The 17,325-nt window shown below is 46.4% G+C and overlaps 4 protein-coding genes across 4 annotated transcripts; 3 read left to right on the top strand and 1 right to left on the bottom strand.

The window, feature by feature from the left end:
- Nucleotides 1–710: 710 nt before the first annotated feature.
- EYB26_009437 (uncharacterized protein) lies at nucleotides 711–2,138 on the top strand (the record flags this gene model as incomplete). The annotated part of the gene is made up of 2 exons (XM_054268687.1): nucleotides 711–732; nucleotides 790–2,138. 2 exons carry the CDS (start codon nucleotides 711–713, stop codon nucleotides 2,136–2,138), a joined length of 1,371 nt encoding a protein of 456 aa, XP_054124662.1.
- Nucleotides 2,139–3,256: 1,118 nt separating this feature from the next.
- EYB26_009438 (uncharacterized protein) lies at nucleotides 3,257–12,124 on the top strand (the record flags this gene model as incomplete). Its single annotated transcript, XM_054268688.1, has 4 exons — nucleotides 3,257–7,535; nucleotides 7,606–9,844; nucleotides 9,902–10,605; nucleotides 10,662–12,124. 4 exons carry the CDS (start codon nucleotides 3,257–3,259, stop codon nucleotides 12,122–12,124), a joined length of 8,685 nt encoding a protein of 2,894 aa, XP_054124663.1.
- Nucleotides 12,125–12,727: 603 nt separating this feature from the next.
- Nucleotides 12,728–14,652, bottom strand: EYB26_009439 (uncharacterized protein; the record flags this gene model as incomplete). Its single annotated transcript, XM_054268689.1, has 4 exons — nucleotides 12,728–13,798; nucleotides 13,868–14,193; nucleotides 14,262–14,341; nucleotides 14,405–14,652. 4 exons carry the CDS (start codon nucleotides 14,650–14,652, stop codon nucleotides 12,728–12,730), a joined length of 1,725 nt encoding a protein of 574 aa, XP_054124664.1.
- A 977-nt stretch (nucleotides 14,653–15,629) lies between these two features.
- On the top strand, nucleotides 15,630–16,800 carry EYB26_009440 (uncharacterized protein; the record flags this gene model as incomplete). The annotated part of the gene is made up of 2 exons (XM_054268690.1): nucleotides 15,630–16,189; nucleotides 16,263–16,800. The coding sequence occupies 2 exons, from the start codon at nucleotides 15,630–15,632 to the stop codon at nucleotides 16,798–16,800; spliced, it is 1,098 nt and encodes a 365-aa protein (XP_054124665.1).
- Between the last annotated feature and the right edge of the window lie 525 nt (nucleotides 16,801–17,325).

A 17,325-nucleotide genomic window follows, 5' to 3' on the forward strand; every position in this document is an offset into this window, starting at 1 on the left:
CGACGTCACGGAAACAAAGGGAAATATCATGTATCCAGACCTCTACTACGTGTCTTCCAGATGTTCCTACAAGTTAATTAGGTAGCGTTACTTTTGGGTCAAATGGATACAGACGTACAGGTCCGATGCAAAGTCAAACCATGGCGAGTAATTAGAACCCGGCAGACTTCGTCAAGTGTTCCATTTCCAGGATCGAACTTCGGATTTACTACATGGTAAAGGCTTACCTCTCATAACATTTTTAACGTTTGATAAAGTAGCTTTAGTAGTGTATCCGATGTGAAGAGTTGCCCCATTCGCCAGGAGTTACCGTATCGGGAAAGGGACGATTCAACTCGGCGGAAGTATACCGAAATCTTCGGAGTGTCCCCAATGCGCTGACACGACTGATGTAAACCCTCTTCGGAGGGGCCAAAGAGGTGATCGGATCGATAACTGCTCCAATCGATTGACTTTGTATTTGATGCTCCTTCGGTACTATCGGGTATTTTACGTGACATGTAAATCGACCGAGGTGGCGTGTAAACTGTCATGTGAGTAGCCAAGCCCTAAATTCCGACTTCCAAACCAGGCTATTCAAAGCGATTCAGCTCAAGAAAGCACAACATATAATTCCAAACCTTTTGAATACTGTATGGAGCTTTAACAATATTCATCATTGCAACTTCAATCTACATATCTTCGCTAGCAAAATTCAACAGACCGCAAACATGGTTCATCAAAGGCTCGCAAGTATGTGGTATGCCCTACTCTGAGCTGACTCGGAAAAAGAATAACAATATCATGTAGGTCCCTATGAGAAACGTCTTGCTATCAGGGAGGATCTTGGCTACTTCCACACCGGAAGTGTTGGGGCCGTGTACGAGTTTGCAGATGGCAGCTTCCAAGTCAACTCAGCTCGTTCATTTGCGCCTGCTTTGAAAAGCTGCATTGCAATGTTTCCTCAAATGGCAATGATAATGAAAGGCAAGGACACTAAAGAACCTTTCTGGGAGCTTGTGCCTAGTCTAAATCTCGATGATCATATTTCTGTCATCGACAAGCAAGTCGTGGACGAAGATGACGAAACTGCAGCCATCGAGAGAGCTCTACCATCCATAGTCGACCAAAGATTCACTGATCCATCTGTACCTCCGTGGAGAATAGTTATACTCCCATTTACATCCGGAAGCAAATCGCGTTGCTTTATCGCGTACGTATCTTCTCATTCGACAGCGGATGGTGTGTCGGGATACTTCTTCCATCGCAAATTTCTGGAGGCTCTTCAAAAGCCCGTAGATAGCCAGAGCAACAATCCCACTGTTGTGATACCTGACATCCCACTTCCTGAAGCCTTTGACACTCCGGAGAGATTCCCTATTTCTCCAGAGTTCATGAAGTCTCTGGCAACAACGAGAGTCGTTGACGAGAACACTTGGACTGGCTCCCCTGTCTTTCTGGGACCTAATGGTTTACAAACGGGAGTGAAGATCATCGAAATTGGAGCTTCTCAAGTCAAAGGAGCTCTGAACGCCTCACGGGCCCACGGTACCAAGCTCACAGGCTTGTTACACAAACTTGTTGTGAGGGCTTTGACCAAAGCTCTACCAGGCGATGAATTCACAAATTTTGTTTCCCAGACCGCTGTTGACTTGAGAATGGCCAATGGTACTCCACTTATATGGGGTAACTGCGTTTCAGGATTGTCTTATTCACATCCCCGTATAGATCCGTCTAAACCTATCTCTGACAAGACATGGGCCGATGCCAAAAGTCTTACTGAGAAACTTTCAGAATGTAGCTCTAAATTGGAGGACCAAATGATTGGCATGATCAGATTTGTTCCAGACCATGCCGCTTCCATGATGCAAAAGCTGGGAGGACCGCGCGATGCTTCCTTTGCACTGAGCAACATCAATGCATTTGATGGTGTTATTGAAAAGAGCATATGCAAAATTACTAAATTCTTGATGACTACTTCAGCCGCTGTTCATAGCGCACCATTTACATTTTGCATTGCCAGTGTGAAAGGGGGTAATTTGATCTGTGTGGTTACTTGGCAGAAGGCTGCCCTAGGTTGTCCATTAGAGGATGAGGCGACTCTTTTGGACAACATCTCCTCATCGATTAAAAATGACTTTGAGAATATGTCAGCATAAAGACATACATACAATACCAGCACACTATTTCAGAATATTGTTACGTTTCGTTAATTGATGGACGTGTTTTCACAAACAAGAAGAATAGCTTTTCCTACAAATATATTAGGTATCAATCACTTATGTAAATATAAAGATAAAACTAATGTTTCTAAAAACAAGAACTAACTCTTGGAATCGGTAACATCAACTTCAACGGATATACATATTTGCCTGGAATCGAGACTCAGTCGAAGAGCTTGCGCAAACTATTGTCGCAAAGACTTCGAATGTTAGATATTTCCAGCTTCCAGAGACTAACAACCGGGATCGGGATACTAAGATGATTTCTTCATCTAGTTTTCAATACTATGTTGTACCAACTATGTCAACGACCCATTTCATGTCGTTGTATTGCACAGGTTACCAAGATTTTGGCCCCAGCTCGCTTGTGAAAGTAGCTCCGAATGCGAACCAGCGAACGACAAGACTAGGGCGGCGCTGAAATTAACACTCCCCGGTACATGTAACATTGTATATAAATAGTTCGGAGATATTGGCTGAAAGAATCGAAAGTGCCAAGTGGTCAAGGCAGAACTGCAAACACACTCAATGTAAAATTGCCCAAGTTTCGGCTCCGAGTTGACTTTCGGATGTGCTGCTGGCCGTTTCAACTATTTCTACAACTCTCCGATTCACATCGACTAGTCCAACCTGATTGATCAGACAGTTAGGAAATGGATAGACAGAATTAGTTGGCATTCGGCTCAGATTCTCCAGTAGTCAATCGGACCTAATATTCGACCATTGGGTCTATCTATTCGTAGAATCATGTTATCAGTATTGCCGAAAGACAGGTGGCGTCCCCAAGTGACTTAAAGATAGATGTTAATGCTTTGATTGATTATATTTATGTGATCAGAACGTCGACTTTGGCGGAGCACTGTGATTTTAACACGACCTGTCGTGGTCTATCCATACTCATTCTCCATCAGCCCCGGCACAATAACACAAGGCAAGCATTCAACAGCAGAGCAAGGTAATTCTCGCTGGCCCCTTTTCCAGGAAACATGATGCTAACTTCACAGTTCCAATAATATTCCAATTTCCCTTTCACAAATTCAATACACATTATCACCATGACTCTTAGGCAGAGTGAGCCAATTGCCATTGTAGGCAGCGCCTGTCGCTTCGCTGGGGAAGCTAGCTCTCCATCCAAGCTCTGGGATATCCTGAAAGAACCCAGAGATCTTCGTCGCGAAGTTACAGATCGCTTCAAGATCAAAAGCTTTTACCATCCAGATTCATCACATCACGGACACAGCAACGTTACGCATGCATATCTGCTAGATGAAGACCTTGGCGGCTTCGATGCCGAGTTCTTTGGTGTAAAACCCGTTGAAGCTAAGGCTATCGATCCCCAACAGCGTCTTCTTATGGAAGTCGTATATGAGGGATTGGAATCAGCCGGTATGGATATGAATGGACTACGTGGAAGTGACACTGGTGTCTATGTCGGAGTAATGGTGGGCGACTACGGAACAATGACTTTGCGCGATATGGATCAAAGTCCCACATACTATGCCACTGGTACTGGAAGAAGCATTCTCTCAAACAGAGTCTCTTACTTCTTTGATTGGCATGGTCCATCCATATCCATTGACACTGCGTGCTCATCCAGTCTTATCGCAGTTCACATGGCTGTGCAGTCTCTCCGAAGCGGTGAAAGTCGCATGGCGGTTGCATGCGGTTCAAATTTAATCTTGGGACCTGAAAACTTTATCATAGAGAGCAAATTAAAAATGCTTTCCCCTGATGGCCGCAGTCGCATGTGGGACGAAGGCGCCAATGGCTATGCTCGTGGTGAAGGTGTAGCCTCTATCGTCCTTAAGACCCTTAGTGCTGCACTTGCGGATGGAGATCATATTGAATGCATTATCCGGGAAACCGCCACAAACCAAGACGGTGCCACTGACGGCATTACAATGCCTAGTGCAGCTGCCCAGGAGTCCTTGATTCGCTCTATCTATACACGCGCAGGACTAGATTTGCAATCCCCCATCGATCGACCACATTATTTCGAAGCCCATGGAACTGGTACCCCAGCTGGAGACCCAATCGAGGCACAGGCCATCCACAACGCTTTCTACGGTTCTTCCAAGGGAAACCTACAACTTAACAGTGACTGCCAACCTCTTTACGTTGGATCTATCAAGACTGTGCTTGGGCATACTGAGGGTACGGCAGGTATTGCAGCTGTTCTCAAGGCATCCGAAGCTATCCGACGTGGGACCATACCTCCAAACATGTTATTTAACTCCCTTTCGGATCGCGTGAAGCCATTCTACAAGGGATTGGAGATCCCTGTTGCTGCTAAGCCCTGGCCACAACTTGCTATAGGTCCACGAAGGGCTAGCGTAAACAGCTTCGGTTTTGGCGGCTCAAACGCCCATGCTATTTTGGAAAGTTATGACAATACCGCTTCCTCGAGCAGTAAAACAGTGTTTGGTCCTCTTGTATTTTCTGCTTTATCAGAGAAGTCCTTGCGCTGCTCCCTGTCAGCATACGCGGAATATTTGACCAACGAAGGAGACTCCCTCAACATAGCAGACCTCGCGTTTACCTTGCGCCAGCGACGTACTGCTTTCCCTTACCGTGCCTCAATTGCAGCTTCATCGATTGGAGATCTCAAAGCTAAATTGATCGCTAAATTGAAAGACGAAGACACTCCAGTGGGCATCAAAGCCTTGCCGAAATCCAAACATGGCGTTGCAAAAGTGTTGGGCATATTTACCGGGCAGGGAGCTCAATATGCTCGCATGGGCGCTGAACTGATAGAGAACAATGAGGTGGCGCGAGAAATTATTCGGGAGATGGAAAATCATCTTGCTGCGCTGCCGTCAAAAGACCGCCCTACCTGGTCGCTCGAGCGAGAGATTCTAGCTGCTCCCGAGACATCCCGTGTTAGCGAGGCCGTGTTGTCTCAGCCATTGTGCACTGCGATTCAAGTTCTGCTGGTTGATATCCTTCGTATGGCTGGTATTGAATTCGATGCAGTCGTTGGACACTCTTCCGGTGAAATTGCGGCTGCGTATGCTGCCGGATTTCTAACGGCGAGGGATGCTATCTACATTGCCTACTATCGTGGTTTGCATGTTCAATTTGCAGCCAGCCCCACTGGCCGCAGCGTGAAAGGCGCCATGGTTGCAGTAGGTAGCTCAAAAGAAGACATGGATGAGCTATGTGCGGATGAGATGTTCCAAGGACGTATCAGCATCGCTGCTAACAATTCGACATCGAGTGTGACCGTTTCTGGTGATCAAGATGCCATTGCTGAGCTTCAAGACATCTTGGATGATGAGAAGAAGTTCAACAGGAAGCTCCGTGTTGACACCGCATATCACTCCAACCATATGCTGGCCTGCGTTAAGCCATACATTGAGTCACTCCGTCGTTGTGGAATTTCTCCACAGAAGCCAAATACAAAATGTGTATGGTACTCAAGTGTTTACAACAAGCTTGTCGACCACGATATGGCTCTTGGGGATGTCTACTGGGCGGACAACATGGCGAAACCCGTATTGTTTTATGATGCTCTCGTGACTGCGCTTGCGTCCAACTCGTATGACTTGGCAATGGAAGTCGGCGCACATCCAGCTCTGAAGGGGCCTGGTACGCAGACCATCCAAGAGGTTCAGGGTAAGGATATACCTTATATCAGCCTTCTCACCCGCGGAACAAGTTCCCTGGAAGCTTCTGCAGCAGGACTAGGTTACTTATGGTCTCACCTTGATAAATCATTGGTGGATCTCAATGACTACGAAGTTGCGATGCTTGGAGGTAAAAAGTGCTTCCAGGTCCTCAAAGGTCTTCCTAGCTATCAATGGAATCATGAACGCAGTTACTGGCATGAGACCAGAATGTCACGAAAGATCTACCAGACTCAAGAGCCATTCCACCCAATGCTGGGCCACCTCACTCCGGACAGTGCCCCTCACCAGATGATTTGGAAGAACCTTCTCCGGGAGAATGAGATGTATTGGCTTGCTGGACACAAGGTTCAGAGTCAAACCGTTTTCCCAGCGGCAGGTTACCTGTCCTCAGCTATGGAAGCATCTAGTCATCTTGCGGAGTCTGTGAACGAAGCTATTCGCCTGATAGAGATCAAGAACTTTGTCATTCACCAAGCAATTGCATTCGACCAAGATCATCCAGATATCGAGGTTTTGATCCAAATGGCTAACGTTAAACATGAGCGGAAATCCAATCGTATTCTAGCAACTTTCACCTACTCAGCTGTTCTGAGTGCTGTTGCTGAGGACTTCACGTTGGCAGCAAGCGGAGACGTTGAGATCTTGTTGGGAGAGCCTTCAGCATCCCTTTTGCCAACACGTCCACCACCACTTTCACACGTTATTGACGTTGAGACTGACAACTTCTATAATGCGTTGGCCGATCTGGGTTACAATTTTAGCGGTCGATTCCGTTCCTTGTCTTCCCTTCACAGAAAGCACTACCGTGCTACGTGTCTTGTGAAGATGCAACCACTTAGCGAGGGTGAATTCCCCTTATTGATTCATCCAACAGAACTTGATGCCGTACTGCAGTCCATCATTTTGGCTTACAGCTATCCGTATGACGAACAATTACGTACTATTCACTTACCCACTTCTATTCAGCGGATTAGAATCAACCCAGCACTTTGTAATGCAACTGCCTGGCAGCAAGGAGAATTTGCTCCAGTGGACTCGGCTATTGTTCCTCGAAAGCCAGATGAGAGGGGTATTACTGGGCACGTCCAACTCTATTCATATGCAGACCAACATGCTGCCATTCAGGTCCAAGGAGCAAGCTTCATGCCCTTTGGTGGTAGCACGGCGGAAGCCGACCGCAAGGTCTTTTCCAGAGTGGATTGGATTAGCGATCGATTGGACGGTGAAACAGCAGCTCTTGATATTCCTCTCGGAGGGAGCCACCGCAACATGGTCATTATGCTAGAGAGAATTGCGACCTTCTACCTCCGAAAATTCCACAAGGAAGTGCCTCCTGACCATCCCATCAGATCCGAGTTCACCACTAAATGGTATCTCAACTACGCCCGGTATATCACGGATATGGTAGAGAGCGGAAAGCACAAATGGGCTAAGAAAGAGTGGCTGAATGACACCCTTGAAGACGTCAAAAATTGCAGCAAGGACTTCGCTCACATTCCCGATGTCCAGATCATGCATCTCGTGGGAGAACAAATGCCACATGTATTTGCAGGCAAGACCACGATTCTCGAACATTTCCGGGCAAACGACATCCTTGATCGTTACTACGCAACTGGTTTCGGATTGAGAGAATCCGGCCAATGGGTTAGTCGAACAGTGAAGCAACTTGTTGAACGCTTCCCACATATGAATATTCTTGAAGTTGGTAAGTTTTTTTACGGCAGAGTTTCATACTCTGCTCCCAATTTTGTGCGTTGCTGATTTAATTTCAATAGGTGCTGGAACTGGTGGCGCCACGAAAGCTATATTCCGGGAGATCGGTTCAAGCTTCAAATCCTACACATACACGGATATCTCAGCGGGCTTTTTCGGAAATGCTGCTGGCATTTTCTCCCAACATAGAGACCGTATGATCTTCAAGACGTTTAATGCCGAGAACGACCCATTAGATCAAGGTTTCGTTGAAGGTTCTTACGATCTTATCGTCGCTTTTTTCGTCATTCATGCTACTAGCGACCTGGAGAAATCTCTACGCCATATCCGTCGTCTCCTCAAGCCAGGTGGTTTCCTTGTCGTTGGTGAAGGTCAGGAAGGTATGAATGGTGTAGCTAGCAGTGGTTTCATCTTCGGCACTCTTCCTGGCTGGTGGCTTGGTACTGATACCGGTCGTGAACTATCACCTCACGTTTCTCCACAAGGATGGGTTGAGCTCCTTCATAAGACTGGCTTCGGCGGTGTTGAGTCTCATTCCCCGGACTCTTTCGAAGATGTGCTCAATGTTTTCCACTTTTCAGCACAAGCTGTTGACGATGAGGTCAGCTTCTTACGAAATCCTCTTTCGACAAGTTCTTGGAAGCCAACTCCCATCGAAAAGTTGGTCATCGTTGGTGGTAAAACTCAACGAAGTGCCCGCCTTGTGGAACCCCTGAAGTCGCTTCTGAGACCGTATGCTGATCAAATGTTCTCTTACTCTTCACTACTTGATGTCGACTTTGATGTGGTTGACGCTGACTCGACGGTGCTGAGCTTGACGGAATTGGACCATCCCGTCTTCAAAGACATCTCTGCGGAGACTTTCATGGGCTTGAAACAAATGTTTGAGTCAGGAAAAACCCTCCTCTGGGTGACAAGCGGTCGTCGTGGTGACGAGCCATATTGCAACATGACTGTTGGATTTGGTCGAACAGCGCAGCATGAAACTCCTGATTTGAATCTTCAGCAATTGGATCTTGAAGATCCAGAAAATGCAAGCGCCGAGGCGGTCGCAGAGATTTTACTCCGCTTTCATGTTACAAAGAACAAGAAGGAGGAACATCTCTGGAATCCTGAGCCTGAGTTGATTATTGCCAAGGATGACTCTCGTCTTGTCACGCGATTGAAGCCCATATCTGAGCTCAATGATCGATACAACTCAGCACGACGACTCATCACTCGGGAGCAGCCAATTACAGGGCAAAGTCTTACTTTGACTTTCAGTGACAGTGGCTGCTCCATCAAGAATCAATCAAAATATGAGGTCGAGTTGCTGGAGCACAACAATCCCGATGGTCTTATTCATTTCCAGACTTCACATGCCGTTCTTTCTGCCCTGAAAACCCCTGCAGGCTTCAAATACCTTGTATCTGGTTCGCAGGAAGGAAGTGATACTTCCTACCTCACACTTGTCTCATCACTATCCTCAACTACTAGGGCTCAATTGGGATCCGCTCTCACTTACAATAACGCCACTATTGCAAGTGTAGAGTTGCTGACAAAGGTTGCCGCTCATCTTATCGCCCAAAATATTGTTGGACCTCTCTACAACGGTCAGACTTTACTGATCCACAACGCCGCTGTTGGTGTCGCCGAGGCAATTGAGAACCTAGCTTGCGAGAAAGGTGTTCATGTCGTCTACACGTATGACTTTTCAGCCGAGGAGGTTCCTAACAACTGGATAAAACTTCACGACTATCTCAGCACTCCAGATGTTCAAGAAATCTTGCTCGCTGAACCCGCTTCATTCGTCAGCTTTACGGAGATTGATATCACTGAGAATGAGAATACCTTGATCTCCACTCTTTCCAAGGACTGCCTAATCATGACAGCTAAGATGTTATATTCTTTGAGTGCATCTCCTTCTCACATTGCAGTTCCTCCAGCTCTCAAAGAAAACCTATCTAAGGCCCTCCAATACGCTCAAAGTGGATCTGGCTCAGCAACGTTAGGCGAGTCTGTCAATCTCGAAATTCTGGCTCGGGAAAGAAGACCTTCGCAGCCGTTGACTATAATTGAGTGGAAGGCAGACTCTCCATTGCCGGTTCAACAGACCCGCTTGGACTCTACTACCATGTTTAAGGGTTCGGATAGTACATATTGGATTGTCGGCATGTCCGGAGCGCTAGGTCTTTCTCTTGCTGATTGGATGATTAGCAAGGGTGCCAGGAACGTCGTTCTGACAAGTAGGAACCCCGATGTTGCGCCAGAATGGCTAGCTGCCCACAAACGGAGAGGGGCCACCGTTGCTGTTTTTGCTTGGTAAGTGAAAATTTGACTAATTCCGGTGCTTTACTTCTCTGACCAAACTTCAATTAGCAATGTTACGAATGAGAAAGGCATGCATGACGTTCATCGTCAAATAAAGGAGACCCTACCGCCCATTGTTGGAGTTATGAATGGAGCTATGGTGTTGCGCGACGTATCCATACGCAATATGTCTTACCAAGAGCTCACCGATGTCTTGAATCCCAAGGTTATTGGTAGTATCATTCTTGATAAGATGTTCTACACCACAGACCTCGACTTCTTCGTTTTTGTGTCATCTATCAACTGTGTCATCGGAAACTTGGGCCAAGCCAACTATGCAGCAGCCAACACATTCATGTGCGCTCTTGCAGCACAGCGACGAAAGAGAGGGCTTCGCGCAGCCACTGTTAACGGCGGAGCCATCATCGGCGCTGGATACATGGAGCGTGAATCTCGCAAAGCCTTAGATATGATCGTACAGAAACTGCAGATGATGCGTCTCTCAGAGGAGGATTGGAACCAAACTATTTGTGAAGCCATTGATGCTAGCCGCTTGGAATCACCGTACGGACCAGAAATCACAGCTGGTCTCTCAGACGTTCCGTTCGACATTCCTAATGCTCCATATTGGTTCTTGAACCCGAAGTTCTCCTCTTTCATCATCCAGAGTCAGAAGGCAGTATTGGTTGATGATAAGGAGAAGTCTACACTCTCAGTCAAGGAGCAAGTACAGCAGTGTCAAACCATGGATCAGGTCCGAAAGATTATTGAACGTAAGTTTCCCTCTTACAAGATGTTGACTAAATTATACACTAACGCTCTATTCTAGACGCATTTGCTAGCCAATTACGCAAAGTTCTTCAAGTTACAACCTCTGATGAAGAGATTATGGAGGCCGAGGGTGCTGAAATCGGCCTTGACTCTCTTGTTTCCGTTGACATTCGCTCGTGGTTCTTGAACACTCTTCAAGTTAGCATTCCCGTTTTGAAAATCATGGGTAATGAACCGATGTCAAGCCTTGTCTCATATGCATTGACCGCACTGCCTGCTGAATTCGTTCCTGGATTGAGTGGTTGTCAAGAAGATGGGACAGCTGATAGCACGAGCGAAAGCTCTCCTGACATTGGTGCAGACTCGAAGATGGAATCCCACCCCACTACAGTAGTCACAACTCCAGACCGCAAGGCTTCACCTGATGGGTACAAGCCAGACTTCCGAACAATGGATATTGATTGGCAAGCAGAAGCTCGCCCTCCAGTGGCAGAATTGGACAAGCTGGCTGCGGTCACTGGGCTAAACCCTGCAAATCCACCCAATGTCATCGTTCTCACAGGTGCAGCAGGTCTCTTGGGACACCATTTGCTCAATTACTTCTTGGAGAACACACCTGCCCGCAAAATCCATTGTCTTGCTGTTCGCAAGTTGTCCACTCGCCTAGCGAACAACGAGCTTCCAGTCAACCCGCGCGTTATCTACCATGAAGGAGATCTTACTTTGCCTCTCCTTGGTCTATCTGAAAAGGAGGCTGCCGAAATCTTCTCAGAGGCTGATGTTGTGATACACAATGGCTCGGATACATCACATTTGAAGTTCTTCCCTGACATGCGTACCGCCAACTGCGGGTCAACGAGGGACCTTACTCGTCTTTGCCTACCGCGCCGTATTCCATTTCACTATGTGTCCTCAGTTGGTGTTTGTGTCTTGTACAGCCAGCCTGCCTTCCCACCAGTCCCAGTGACTGGTCCAGACTCAATGCTACCGGCCCCAGATGGCACTTTTGGATACATGTGCTCGAAGTGGGTTAATGAACGTTTCCTTGAACAGGTGCATGATATATACGGCCTACCAGTCTATATCCATCGTCCATCAACTATTATCCGTGAGGGTGACGACGCGACCAATGCTCGAGCCGAGCTTGACTGGGTGAATGCACTACTTCACTACGCAAAGAAGATCAAGGCTGTTCCCCACGTGAAGCACAACCGTGGTGCTCTTGATCTCGTCTCCATCAAGACAGCGTGCAGCGACATACTCAACGCAGTCCTGGACATCAGCAACCCAGTGGACGTTGTTTATACTCACGAAGTTGGCGATATTGTTTTGCCACTGAATGACCTAAAGAGAATCGCTCCCGAGAATGAAAAACCATTCGATGTGCTACCTCTTGAGGACTGGATTCAAAAGGCCGTTTCCGCTGGTCTTCATCCTGCTATTGCCACCCTCATTGAGATCATGGATACCCCTGGAGCCCAAGACTACCCCAGACTTCTTAAGACCGTTCCATCTGCTTGAAGAAACCGGGACTCCTTAGATATATCCTGTATGTGGCCAAATTGTTATTTATACTTATTCCTTGTTCCATTTCATTTGTATGGTGTATATTAGAGTTTTGTGAGACACGTGAATCAATCTACTTTACGAAGGCCTACGTAAACAAATGAATATTTCTGACTCTGTTACGTAGAAAATATGTCCTCGTTGAATTTCCATGTATTACCCTAGTAGATGTTGAAATTCTTATAAATTCTGGGCTGTATAACAGGTATAATCATACTTCGTGTTTCTCTCTTCTTGATGCAAGATGAATCTATTCCTTTGCAGTGATTTCCGCGCACCGAATCCGAGAAGAAGTGGCCATTTTCCAGTACCACCCTTACAAGTCAGAGACTTTCTATCAAGGTAAGTATTTATCATATATATCGGCTCACGGCTCTCGATATCGTCAAATGCTAGGAATGCTTGTATATAAAAAAGCGCCGTATTGCAAACACTCATGTTCATTGACTATCTTTATTCAAAATGCCATCCTACTGAATGGTTGTATATACAAAGTGTTCGGTGTGCCCGAGTATTTGCAGCCTTCCACGGCTTTGGAAACTAACAGATACAAAAAGATTATTTGGAGGTTGTTTCATTCACTGGTTCATCCACCTCGTGGTAGTTCTGCTTTACACTCAACCACGGAACCAGGACACTGCCAAAGACGGAGAGAGCGGCCATGGCAGCAGCTGCCAAGAATGCCTGGTCTAGAGCATGGTTGTATGCTATGAGTACCTTGGGCAGCTCCTCCGCGGATACGATATTCTTGATGTCAGTTGCTCCGGTTGTAGTGATAATGGTTGGATTTACCGATGGCACATTGTGAGCAAGTGAGTTGACAAGGGAGTTTGTAAAGATCGAGTTTCCGATACTGACAAAGATCATTCCGCCAAGTGTTTGCAGAAACATAATGATAGATGTACCAATAGGTATGTCCTTTGTTTCTAGGGCTGCCTGAACAGCCACCAAAGGCTGTCTTGAACCGAGACCGTATCCGATGCCGAACAGGATCTGATAACCAATCCATTTCCCGCTTGAGGTATGAACTGCAAAAGTAGAGACAAGACCTGCTCCGACAGAGGAAAGAATTGCTGCCGCAATCATGAACGGCGTATAGTATCCTAGAGCCGTCACCAGGCCGCCGACCATTATAGACATGAGAATTGTTGAAATCATCATTGGAAGGTTTCGAATGCCGGATTCAATAGCTGAAACTCCTTGTATTGCCTGGAACCAAATGGGGATGTAGTATATGACAAGAAAAAATGCCGAACTTGTACAAAACCCGTAGAGGCAACCAGCCCACACGGAACGATTGCGAAAGATGCGCGGAGGCACTGTTGCAGCTTCTTGTAGGCGAAGCTGGATAAGCAGAAAAGCTATGATCAGAACGCCAGAAAGAACCAGAAGAGCAATGATTCGCCCATCATTCCAGCTGTACTTCGAACCTCCCCATTGTAGGGTGAGCAACAGGCAAACCATTGCTGGTAAGAAAATCAGGGTCCCAATGGGATCCAAGACTCTTATGCGATCCATCCAAGTTTGAAGCGTTGGCACATCTCGTTGCGGATCCTTGAGGATCAACCAGATGGCCAGAGCCGTAACGCCGCCCAGTGGTAGATTTATATAAAAGCACCATCGCCAAGACTAGTGGTATGAATGTTAATAAGAAAAAGGCGCATTTGGTATTCATAATCCTTTGTGTTTGGAACGTACCACATTGTCAGTAAGGACGCCTCCGATGATAGGACCAGCCACAGATGCTATCCCATACATACCGCCCGCTAAACCGATATATGTTGGTCGTTTTGCCAGAGGAGAAGTATGGGTGATGATGAGCAGAGCACCGGAAAATATACCGGCAGAACCAGATCCAGCAATTGCTCGTCCGACGATAAAAGCCGTTGATGAAGGTGCGACGGCACATATTAAGCTACCGAGCTCGAATACGGCGATGGTCGATAAGAAAACCAATTTGATGCTCCAAAATGTGTAAATCTTGCCGAAAATGAGTTGCAGGGAGGCAGTTGTCAGCAAGTAAGCTATAGTCAAGTAGTATTTAGTAGGAGTTTTCAAGGTACTGTAGTAAATGCTTTCTAGGTTGGCCTACCACTTCCGTACCACCCTACATCTAACACGCTACCAAAGTCATCAGTGATTTTTGGAATCGCTGTGGTTATCACCGAGTTGCTTTATCACGGTCATAGTATTAGTTCCTTCAATAGCAAAGTGCGAGAGAAATGAAAACCATACTCTAAAGCCATCAAGAAGACTGCAAGACACAGAGAGACCACTATGAGAAACATTTTCGCGCCCTTTGGGTAATTTGTGTCATCTTTCGCTCGGCCAACTGTTTCTCGCGATCCTGAAGTAGAGCTGTCATTTTTTTCACAGATATCCTCATTGGCCAGTGTTGATAGTGTGCCATTTTTCAGAACATCTGTCAATTCTAAGGAATCGCCAGTAGTTCCCTTCGACCGTTCTGTGTTAAGCGAGAGCATGATATTGAGCTATAATGAGTATAACGACGTTCAGTGTTTTCTCTAAATTCTTCCCTCCTCATTTGCGACAATGGAATCTACGAAACACAGCTTTCGCTAAGTAGCTACCAGACTACTATTGCATAATAAGACACGTGAAATTAATGCTGCTCCGGTTTTTGCGACAATTACCTAAGAGAGCCAAAAGCGACTTTTCAAGGTGGAGCTTAGGTACCGGTACTGGTAGTGATCTAACGTACATATCCTAGCTTTCTTGAGACCATACACGAGAAGACGGTGTTCGGCACCTTACTTTTCGTCCGGTGCCTAGTGGATTACTTGCGCAGGAAAGCCATCATTCGGTGACTTTTTACCAGTCAAGTCGTTCAAAATTTCATCGGCTGCACTAGGAAGTATCGAGGCGACTGTGCGTATCAGGGCTAATACTTCGGCTGATATAGTCCTCCCTAGAAACAAGGACATGGTCATAGAGGCCCCGACAACTTGAAATGCGAGAGAAGGAATCTCACTGGTACTCTTGAATTCATGCTGCTGCCCGTCGACAGAGCTTCTAGAAATACGGAGGATGATATGCTTGCATGAAATAATGGACCCATTCGGGTTCGGTTTCCTATTGCAGAAGGCCTGCATCAAATGAAACCGTCATCTCGGTTGAAGTAGTCAGCATAGAGTTAGTGCTAAAACACACAAAATTGATTTGGATGCTATGAGACAAGACGAGGAGACCGACTTCTACCTACGTAATACGATTATCGTGCAAGGTTATGATATGCACGGAGGCGGCCTATAGCACTCGGAATCAGCCCTAGGTATCAATATTGTAAAGGTTGAAAAGCCGTTAAGTTAGAGTAAAATATTATTATGTATATGATGTGATGCAAATAAGATCAGCCATGTGCCCTGAATAACCCTAATTCAACTCCGCATACTATGGCAGCAGCAATAACAGCAAGAAGGAATCACCCTTTCGCAGAGAAATGGCCATCTCTAAAACACAAACAGCAGTCATCCAGACAAACGAAAAGTCATCGCTTCCATTGATCGTATCGCAGTCGGTACCAACGTTTCAACTGCCTTCCGAGCAATATGTACTGGTTCGTGTGCTGGCCGTGGCCCTGAATCCTACAGATTTCAAAATGGTACAGCACTTTCCAATCGGAGACAATCTCGCTGGTTGCGACTTTTGCGGAATTATCGAGGCATGCGGCAGCAACGACACTGCCAACCAATTTCCAATTGGAACACGAGTATGCGGTGCGGTGTTTCCTTACAACCCCAGTCAGCGCCAAAGCGGTGCCTTTGCGGAATGGGTGATTGCCGACTCTGGTTTATTGCTGAAGGTCCCGGAAGGTTGGGATGACCTCGATGCAGCGGCTTTAGGTGGAGTCAGCTGGGGTACCTCAGTACTGGCTTTTTATGATCCTGATGCGCTGGCACTCATTGGTCGTCCCACTAAGCCGAGTGAGAAAAGGGAACCAGTTTTGGTTTACGGAGCTGGCACAGGATCTGGCACAATGGCTTGTCAATTACTAAGGCTGTAAGTCATACCGTATACAGCTTGATAGACAGAGATAATTGCAGGCTAACTCAAAGATCGTCTACATTTCCAGAGCTGGATACGCACCAATTGCAGTTGCTTCTTCGAAATCGGCAGCTATGGCTATGGAATACGGCGCAATTGGTGTTGCAGATTATACATCCTCAACTTGTGCTGAAACAATCAAACAACTCGCTGGCGGCGCTCCAATCCGATATGTTCTTGATTGCATAACCACGGCGGAATCAGCTGCACTTTGCTTCAGTCTTATTGCCCGTACTGGTGGTCGCTATGCTTGCCTTGAAGAGTTGAGACCAGCTTGGAGAACACGTCGAACAGTTCGCGTTAAGGAAGTCATGGGCTTCGAAGGCCTTGGAATAAAAATTGATTTAGGACCGACGGCCTATTCACGCGACGTCAATCTTACCCTTCGCAAAATTTGCTGCGAAGCTACCAAGGAGATTCAGACGGTTCTCGATGAAGGGTTACTAAAGCCACATCCTGTTCGTGAGGTTACAGGACAATGGCAAGGCATCATTGATGGACTAGCTATGCTTCAGCGAGGAGACGTAAAAGGACAAAAGCTAGTGGTCAGGGTTTCTACGATATAAACGTAGAAGCAATAGCAAGAAAAGAGTTGGAAGGGAAGCCAGTGATGTATATTCTTTTCTTGTATGTACCTAGGTAGCCATACGAACCATATTTTCTCTGGGGTGTTCCTTTTTCAGCTGCTGCATATATCTACTTGTTACGAAACCGACTTGCAGGGATTGTAAGATCATTTAGGAAAAGCGTGTATTAGACAGGACATCAGAATGTGGAAAGCTGATTGTTCCCAGCCCTCCTCTCCTCAGCCATCATTTTAGGCATCTGCGTCTCCTCCCCTTCTTCATCTCAGTCAACCTGCGCACTACCTTTACACCGGCACGCACCGTAATTGATGAATGCTCATTCAACAAATTGGACAAAAAACATGCTACTTAGTATTCACGGATCAGTTGGCGGGGTCATCCGAGGTCAGATGGTCTGTGAGAGACTACCTTCGAACTTCTGTTGCAAATAATTTTGTCTCCATATTGCCATCGACAGTAGTCTTTATCACCACAACTATGGATGAGAAGTGTGAAATGATCAAG

The sequence above is a fragment of the Talaromyces marneffei genome, chromosome 8 (assembly GCF_009556855.1).
Source record: "Talaromyces marneffei chromosome 8, complete sequence".
Taxonomy (NCBI): Eukaryota; Fungi; Ascomycota; class Eurotiomycetes; order Eurotiales; family Trichocomaceae; genus Talaromyces; species Talaromyces marneffei.